The sequence below is a fragment of the Lactuca serriola genome, chromosome 4 (assembly GCF_051521515.1).
Source record: "Lactuca serriola cultivar US96UC23 chromosome 4, Lser_US96UC23_V15, whole genome shotgun sequence".
Taxonomy (NCBI): domain Eukaryota; kingdom Viridiplantae; phylum Streptophyta; class Magnoliopsida; order Asterales; family Asteraceae; genus Lactuca; species Lactuca serriola.
This window is the reverse complement of record NC_136411.1, coordinates 381,643,715-381,653,809: the sequence shown is the minus strand read 5'-3', so window position 1 is coordinate 381,653,809 and position 10,095 is coordinate 381,643,715. Positions and strand designations below refer to the sequence as shown.

General features: G+C 29.2%; 1 protein-coding gene across 2 annotated transcripts; it reads right to left on the bottom strand.

Moving 5' to 3' along the window:
- Positions 1-4,544: 4,544 nt before the first annotated feature.
- On the bottom strand, positions 4,545-9,823 carry LOC145097773 (uncharacterized). 2 transcript variants are annotated; one of them, XM_079035410.1, is made up of 11 exons: positions 9,283-9,823; positions 9,091-9,157; positions 8,737-8,854; positions 8,528-8,644; positions 8,057-8,449; positions 6,974-7,383; positions 6,787-6,886; positions 6,628-6,687; positions 5,874-5,960; positions 5,635-5,763; positions 4,545-4,982 (listed from the first exon to the last, which is right to left on the bottom strand). In XM_079035410.1, exons 2-11 carry the CDS (start codon positions 9,153-9,155, stop codon positions 4,680-4,682), a joined length of 1,782 nt encoding a protein of 593 aa, XP_078891536.1. In that variant the 5' UTR covers positions 9,156-9,157; positions 9,283-9,823; the 3' UTR covers positions 4,545-4,679. The 2 variants fall into 2 exon arrangements, with proteins under 2 accessions (XP_078891536.1, XP_078891537.1); XM_079035411.1 differs by having other exon boundaries at positions 8,737-8,851.
- Positions 9,824-10,095: the final 272 nt, after the last annotated feature.

Genomic DNA, 10,095 nt, shown 5'->3' with positions numbered 1-10,095 from the left:
ATTACTTTCTCTTGAAGCTTCTGTTTCGCATATAAATAAGACCCTCATATTCAGATTTGTAGGTTAGACAGCTCCAGATGACAGAAATCACTTCTGAAGGCGATTATGATACCTTTCAGCGATTTCTAAAGATCTGAACTTGTGAATCATCTCAAACATTTAGTTTATCCAGATTTATCAATAAATGTTCTTTCTATTTAGTTTATTTTCCTTTTTAGTCATGCCAGGCTAAACCCTAGTTTTCAGTTCTACATAGAGTAATACTTTCATATGATTAGTTTTCAGATATGGTTGTTGATTTGTGTTTCTATCTAGATTTTTCAGTTTTGAGCTTAATGAACGTTTAATTTCTACATTTTTGTTAGTCTGATCATTTAGCTAGGGTTTTGTCATTCCAATTAATCAGTTAATAGAATATATAATTGTTCTTGTCAACTGGTAATAAGTAACAAGTATCAGATTGGTTCCGTGTTTGAGATTTGACTCTGGTATAAACTGAAAAATCATATATTTACGTTTTCGAGCTTATAAGAAGTATTGGATATTGCTGGGAATTTTACACAGAACATAAAACTACTTTTCTGATTTAATTAAAAATTTGTTTAAATGAACAGTAAAAATTTAGGGTTAATTCAAAGAGCTTGTTTTAGTTAACTAATTTATGTAATAGTGATTATAATAGAGTTTATTAGTTTTTCTCAGTACCAGCTTAGATAAAACGTATTCTGAATAACCAGATCTGAACTGATTGTATGATTAAGAAAGTCGCAACAAAACTAAAATCGCTTTTATTATTAATTTTTGTTTAGTTTGTTTTCAATGCAATTTTTAGTTTGTAGTTTAAATCAAAATCCCCCATTTATATTTTCTGTTTTAATGACTAGAATATGTCTGATGTAAAAGTACATTGACTGTTAGGCTGTATCCCTAAGAATTCGACCATGTTTCTCTGTACTATATTTTTAGTGCAACCAGCAATGAAATTTTATTTGTTTAATACGCCTATGACAACGTGTTAACAGTCATAGAGTAGAAGCCATTGTAACTTTAATATTATAAACTTCAACCATATAAATTCCTTTTTTGTCACCGAGCAATCACTATAAAACGTCCCAAAATACTAGTAAAATGTAGATTAAATTTATAAATTTAATGTAAGGGAGATTATTTTTCGACTTTATATTTTAATTCATCCGCATAGAATACATGTTTTAATGACTTGTATAATACCTATTTTATACCTTATATGGATGAATCAATTTTGTAAGTTGAATCACTTCTTAATATAAAACTTAATAATCTTATGCGACCATAAAAATGAACAATTTCTCTCTCATGTTTTTACTAAAACATGAGCAACAATTAATTTCTTTATAATAACTATTGAACCATAAATAAAACTTTTGTGAGTTTAATCATATCCTTTTTGACCATTTGTATTTCTACCACTTGCCTTACCATAACTTTTAAGTCAATGTCATATTTGTTGACCATTTGTATTTCTACCACTTGTCTTACCATAACTTTTAAGTCAATGTCATATCGCATTGATAATAATGTGAGATTCATATTTAATATCAATAATATTAGATATCCAAGTTTTTCACCTCACCAAAAAAAATATATATATACATGTTTGCTAATTTCTAATTTACACCATCTGATTTAATGCTTTACCCCCTTGAAATTATTAGGATGTGGTTGTGAAAATTACTAACAAAACATCACATTGATCTCGTGTGTTTGAAACAATAATTTGAGTACAAAACTTTGATGATTACAAGCAAAGAAAAAGAGGATGCATGCATCCTATTGGATTGACCTCAACACACTTGGTCTTGGGTGGAGGTATGAGTAAAGGAATCCAAAGTACTAATTTGTCTATTCTATCTTTCACCCTAATCAATAGTAACATCAAAAACTTTGTTTAAAAGGTGAAAGTACCTATCCACCAAATAATCACAAATGATAAGGTAGGAAAGAATCCAAATTCGGTGAATGCAAAAAAATATAATAAATAAACAAATCGTATACGAAAATATAGTTTGCTTTATATGTGACTCGTGAAATCAATCGCATCCAAGTTGCCCATCGTGCATTCTTAAAAGCGAGCATCCTCGTATTTCATTCAGAAAACAACTTGCATATTGCCTTTAAAGATTCCTTCGATTGAGAAATATTTGAACACTTCACGTAAATAAGTCTAGCCACTCATTACCATTATATGTATGTTCAACAAACCAGCATTTTTTAGCTTTTAGTTTTAAGAATAAAAAAATAAGTTGCAATTAAAGAAAAAGTTTTGTTTGTGAGTACAAGATTCAAGCTTTTATTTTAAACAAAAATTTTATAATCCAAATGTTACTTCAAATAGTTTCTTTCAAGAGCTTACAATCAGTCTGCAACACTTTTACACAAATAATACCACAATTTCTAGCTATCGACTAGTTTTTCCAAACATATCTTATATATCAAATATCCAATATTGTATGCCCTACAATAAAACGTTACCCCTTCCCTTTTTGTATTTTCTTTTTGTGCTTAATTGTTGATCTATGTTTCCTATGGTTGTGTGTTTATCTATTCTGTCCATATATTTGTAAACATATGCTTATACACGACCATGTATTATATATGTGTAAGATCAATATCAAAAAAGTGATTATATCCATGAGGAAGATATGGCTTTTAATATCTACCATTTTTTATCAAATTCATATGAGATTTAGTTTAGGCTCCATGTTGATATGAAATCAAGATTATTAGTCGTATGAGATAAGTTACACATATTTAAAATTTTATGGATCTTATCTTGTCATTATATATAATTGAATTATATGGTACATTTAATAATGTTGTCTAATATTGGTAAAAAGAACCCATTAATTAGGTGGGCCTAAGAGGTAACAATTATTGGGTTAAATGGGCCCAGACGATTAATGTGTATGGTTTTGAGCCCAATAGATGAGGAGAACAATTCATAAAACTACAAAACTGGGCTGGATCCCATGTAGTTCCGTCGGCGCCTGTCGCAATAAACAACTCACGTGCGGGTACAATATTTAATGCGTAGGGTACCATAATCTTAAACATATCACGTGGGGTACCTTCTTGGTTTATATAAGTCAAACTACACGTCATTTTGGTCAACGACTCTATGTATCAGATTCTTTTTTTGGATTATATTTCATTTTTATTTTTTTCTATTAGTCCAAATATATTTATTTTTTTATTTTTTGGACTTAAACTCTACTTTATTATTCTTTTTTTAAGCTACATCTTTGTGCCGAAACATTACAAGTAAATTAGTTAAATTTGTCAAATAATATATATATATATATATATATATATATATATATATATATATATATATATATATATATATATATATATATATATATATAGGAAAAGTGAATATACCCTTAAGGGTATATAACCTTAGGTACCCAAACTCACCATAATACGTTGTTTTGTATCATATAATACATTCTAATTGTCCAATATTCTTATAGTTTAACTTCTAACTTGATTACTTCTAAGATTTTTGTAAATTAAACATTTATCTTTCTCTTACATAAATTTCATTTTCATCTACAATATATATAGCGTAATAGGTGTTCGGCAAAAAAATGTGATTTAAGAGAAAAATAATACGGAAATTTCGAATATTTTGAAAATAATCAACTTAGGGTTGAAGTTTAAGAACATTATAATGAATATATCAAACAAAACGACTTATTATGGTGTGTTCGGGTACCTAAGCTTATATACCCTTAAGGGTATATTCACTTTTCCATATATATATATATATATATATATATATATATATATATATATATATATATATATATATATATATATATATATATATATATATATATATATATATATATATATATATATATATATATAACACATGTATTTTACTTGCAATTTCATTTTACTTGCTAAATATTCTTAAACATATCACGTGGGGTAGCTTCTTTGTACCTTCTTTGTTTTGTATGTGTTTGATGCTTAAAATGTACATAATATATATATATATATATATATATATATATATATATATATATATATATATATATATATATATATATATATATATATATAATCGTAAGTTCATAATTTAAATAAATAAAAATATATAAATAAAAAACAAACAAACAAAGGTTACAAAGATGACGGTGACTACACAGGAGATAACAACATATGGGTAGTGGGGACAATGATGATGAGCCATGGGTAGGGATGGAAAAATTTGGTCCAAATTAAATTACGAAAATAACAATATATTTTTATTTTGAAAAATATCTAATTATTTTATGAGTATACACTATATTTGGAAACTATTTTCCCTAATTTGGTTTATTTTGCAAAATAGATTACTATAATGACAAGAAATAAATGTAGAATGTTAAAATGAACAAATCATTACAATTCTATTCTTTCATGTAGCCTTTTCTTTAAAATGTTTTGCACTTTGGTTTTAACTTACAATTTTGATTTTTCAAAAATTGGTTTTTGGTTCTTTCACAAAAATAAAATACATAATGGATCTCATGAATGACCATAACTAATGCATCTCATGAAAAAATACATAATGGATACGTTTTTGGTCATCTATTTTCATTTACATACATTACAAAAAAAAAATTAAAAAAAAAATATAGCATTAACAATCACCTCACAAGATCCTTACAAATAAGATACCTAAACCCAAAATTATGAGGAACCCATTCAATCATCTTTCTTGATTTCACCATTTGATGTTTCTTGATGTTCTTCCTAATCGATTCTGGTAAACACATTTGGATCATCTCCATCACACCACCTTCACATAATCCCGAATCTTTTGCAAAACTTTCAACCAATTTTGGTAAAAGAATCCTATGATCCTTCCTTACACCAAATGTGGCCCTCACAAATTCTTCTTTTGCAACTTCAAGTTCTTGGATCACTCGTTTCGGGGTGTAGATACGAACCTTGTAAAAACAACAAACAACAAAATGAGTTTATATTGTTTCTCAAGATTTGTATCTTGTTAATAGATTATTCATTATTGGCTTAAATGCAAGAAACAACAATCTACTTTCATAGATTTGTTTATTAAATCATTCTACTTTCATTTCTTCCTATTTTGCAAAACAGATATTCTTCCAACCCAAAGAAGCATCATGTGAGAGGTAAATCAGGTACACAGTGTCAGATGACTGGCAAAAGAGCCTAGTGTAGGCCCAATCCAGATTGGAATTAAAACTCCCACACTGCAGCTACGAAAACTAACCCTTTGACTTTTTCTCTACAAGAGTAATAGTTCTTCCTATTATAATTTTCTAAAGTCCTAATAAGAAAAAATAAATAAATAAAAGTACAATGCTATAATTGGGAATTTTTTTTCAAAATACGATGTGGCATAGAAAGAAATGAAAGTAGACTCAACCGAGTCACATGTAAAGACGAGTCACACTACCGAGTCGACTCTTTTAGGGTATAAATTGACTTGACTCGTACAAGTTTGACAACTATAACAATGCCTTAATAAGAAAACAATCAAAAGTACAATGATAATAATATAAAATAATAATAATAATAATAATAATAATAATAATAAATGAATGAATGAAAAATACATACTGCGGGATCCGAGTGGCATCCTGAAGAAAGTGCGAAATGCAAAAGAGGTTCGGGATGGTCAATTGCGTAATCTTGCCGTGCATCTCCCGATTTGAACTTTTTTCTTGAAGATAATAACAATCGAAGCCACTACACAAATAAATAAAGTAATATTAGTTTTTTTTTATTTATTTAAAAAAAAAAGAAATGAAAAATGTTTTAAGCATATGTTGAGTTTAATATATAATTATAAATAATACCTGCCCAGAACGACACATTTTGCATCCGAGGATTGAATTTTGGATCACATCTGCACTTACCACATGACCCCCAACATTATATGCAGCCTGCAAAAATATATGAAAAAAAGAATATGTGAACTTTTTCAAGATTCAAAGAAAAAAAAAAGATAGTATATTTTGGGCTGTTTTATGGTTTAACCAATAAAACTTTCTTTTTTTCCAATCAAACCATAAAAGTTTTCAGACATTTTTCCAAATTCACCATTTTGACCGAAAAAATATGATGTTTTTTTTTGGGTAATTTTGCAGTTTTATTTACTTATAATTTTAATGTTTGATTGGAAGAAATAAAGTATAAGTGAATAAAACTGCAAAATTGCCCAAAATGTAATGTTTTTTTTTTAATTTCCCCTTTTTAAAAATCATATCAAGTTTATAAACAGCCTAAGACAACCATAAAAATGCAATCTTTTTCAAGATTCACATCCAAGATTTTAATTTCTAAGCAGCCTGAAACAAAAATAAAAATACCAACTTTTCCAAGATCCATATCAAGATTTCAAATTCTATGCAGCCTAAAACAAATTTGAAAAAAAAAATGCAATCTTTTTCTAAGATTCATATCAAGTTTTTAACTTTTAAGCAGCCTGCAACAAACATAAAAATACCAACTTTTTCAAGATTCATATCAAAGATTGATCTTTAAACCAAACCCATAAAGACCCTTTAAAGTTTGACCCAAAAATATTCAAAGAACAAGTGTTTCACTCACTTTTAATAGCAAAAAGACTCTCTTTATGTTGTTTTGTGGAATCCCATAAGCCAAAACCGCCTGTAAACACATGAACCAATAATTTTAATGATTCTTTTCTAAAATAAATTGGCAAAAAAGAAAAGAATAAAAATAAATTTATGAGATTCATATACATACATGCATCACCAATGCATTATGTACATTAATCCAAAATGCTAACTTCTCCTCATGCTTCAATTTTCTAGGATCCACCTCTTCTAATCGGGAAACAAGCAACCTACAATAAGTCAACACACATTAATTCAAATAAACACAAAAAAGTATTAATTTCTTAATCTTAAATTCTTAATTCTTATCTTATTACCTGAAATTTTGCAACATATCTTCAATATCACCTAACTTTTGTCCATCTCTATAAATACATTGAATCTCCACCATTGTACTATAAGGTCCACTAAACTCTTTAAGACCTTGAACATGAAAAGGGTTATCTAATCTCACATCAAAAGACGATGATACCCTTTTAAACCCCGGGCTCCACAACATGTCCGAATGGTCTTTTGGCGAAAATGCCCCCATTGATGACAATGATGAAGTAGGAGATAAAATCCCATGATTTGCAAGAGGTGGGTCCGCAAGCTTGCAATATATAGCCGACATGCACTTGATTATATCCTCTGAGAGCTTGTTTGGTGTTTCGGGAACATGATCACAAATCCTAGTTCCAAGATGCTCAGCCAGACTAATTATGTTTGATGAATTATTTTGCGCATACTGCATATAAATCGTACAATTTTAATTCATAATAAGTTTCACATAAGAAAATCATTCCCAAATAATAGATGGGACTAAGGCTATGTTTGGTAGACTAGCTGAAAAGTTAGCTGGTAGTTGAAAAGCTAGTTGATCGCGGATAAAAAATGACGTTTGGTAAAAACTAGCTGATAAACTAGCCGGGAGATATAAAATGACATAAAAGGACATTCAAAAGAATATGTTTTTTTTATAATTAATTAAGGGTGTATTCGGAAAAATTTTAAAAAGCTCCTGAAAAAGTATTCCAAGTAGCTTTTTAAAAAGATAGCTTTTCAACTACTTTTTGGTTTGCAAAACATACAATTTAAAAAAGCTCGAAAAATAAGCTAGCTTATCAGCTAGTTGTGGCTTGCCAAACACAACCTAATTCATCAGTCTCTAATACATGGTATCCAGGACTAATTAATCAGACTAATTATATAACTAGCCAAACTAACTATATTAAAACTATTATTCCACATGTAATGCATATAAACATACGAATTCAAATTCATTATAAGTTTCCCTCCAAATCTTAACATATTAGAGATTTAGTTTCAATCTGAAATAGGGCATAATGTCATATGTTCATTAGTGAAAGTAGAATGCTAAGATAGGATTTAGGGTATAAAAAACGTTGTAAAATGATTACCTCCATCATGGAAAGTGGTTGTGAGTGACATGCTCGAAGCTCTTTACCAAGGGTATTTATGGGATTTTCAATTGAATGATGAGATAATGAAGAGTGACAACGATGAACACCAGAATCTAAAACTATATCTTCTTCTTCTTCTTCTTCTTTGACTTCAACGCCTCTATTGTTATTGTGATTTGCATCTTGGAGTTTCAAAGAGATATCATTTCTGCAAGTTTCAACATATTTGCCTCTTGGAGTAATCATTAATGGTGATTTTGAAGCTTCATCATCATATGGACATGAAATTTGTTGATCAAATGCTTTTCGATATAATGACAAAAGATATTGCTCCAAATGTGAAACTTCATATTCTAAAACTGCAATGTCTTTAATAAGCTCTGTTGCAGGCTGCAATTATGGTAAAAAAAACTATTTGGAAACTTAATATTTATGTTAAAAATATTTAGAAAGTTAATAATTAATTACTTTTGGGATTAAGGCTTGATTTGTGATTTCAAGGGAAGATGATCGATAACCCAAAGCTTGTTCTAAAGCACCACGAACAGCAACTTGATCTTGTAATCTTTTTTCAAGCTGTAATATCTGAAATAAAAATTCAAACTAAATGGATTGATGTTTCTTGAAAATGTGATATTTAGAGGGAAAAACTAAAAAAAAAATGATTATTTTATTACCTCGTTTCTCAAGGAATTTTGGATTTCTGCATTAGGCAAGTGATTGTTATTATCCGAATTTGTAGAACTTTTTGTCTTCTGGTTATCTTCTTCAACTCCATTTTTTCCTGGAAAGCTGCTAAGATCCAAGATTTCACAGTGTTTATAAGTATCCATTGTTTACCCTCTTGATTTCAAACAGAAAATGATAATGTTTGAAGATTAAAAACGTCGATAACATGTTAGATTCTTTTTTTGGTCGGAAACCCACTTCGGAAGCGATTTCCAGTTCGAGAAATCAATCAATGTCATACAACAGAAGTCGAAAATTAACGAACATGTTTAAAGGAAAAAGGAAAAAAAAATGGTGGATACCTTTTCGAACGCTTATGGGTACAAGTTACTACTCCAAGTTCAGCCATGTTACTCTCGAAACTCATCTCTGCAAATCATACACGAAATCGCTACTAATTTCACTCAACTTTTTACATAAAGACGCGAAAGCGAAAGTCACTTGTTTAGAAAGGTACACGAGATAAAGAGAGAAATTAGTAAATTAATACTTACCATTACAATCTTTGACCAGAAAAGCAAGCACGAGGAGTGAGCAAGATCGGATTTTAAAAGACCCACAAGCCGAAATGATGAAATGGGTCAACAAAAACCTTCGAAATCATGACCAAAACCCCAATTTTTCTTCTCGCATTGCGATAATGAGACAATGGTGTCAGCTATAAACGATTTTCTGAACACTGAGTCACTCACTGAATGGCAAATAAGAGAAGGGGTTCTTCCTTTTACCCACTGTGTAATAATCCGAGTTCGCGAGAAGAAAATCTGTGTAACTTTTAGCAGAAAGAAGTAAAGTAGTTTGTGGACTTTCGTTGGAAGAACACGAAATGTTCCGATTGGAGGTGGGATAATGTCAAAGGGGATGAAATTAACTAAAAGGGATCGAAATTTCTCATAAATGAAATGAATTGAAGCAAAAGTTGATGAATTTAATATCAACTGATTTGTTAATAGTAAGTAAATCAGATGAAATTATGCCCCCAATTTTCGTTTGCAGATTCTTGAGCTGGGCCAGTGGGAGTTGGTGAATGTCTCCGTCTTCAATCTTTGTCACATACTGCCCATGTGTATATATATATGTGAAAATATGGTGTAATTTTTTACAAAAAGTTACAAGTTAGTTTAATTAAAATAATACATTTGTAGGATTTTGTTTTTTTCTTGAGAAGCTAGTAAATACTTAATTTAATGTGTGAAATTATATTTTGTTTTATCTATAATTTTCTGGTAATTTGTTTACTATCTCTAAATATTGGATTTTAGAGTATTTTTTATGGTTTTACACAAACATTGTGTTTTTATAGACAG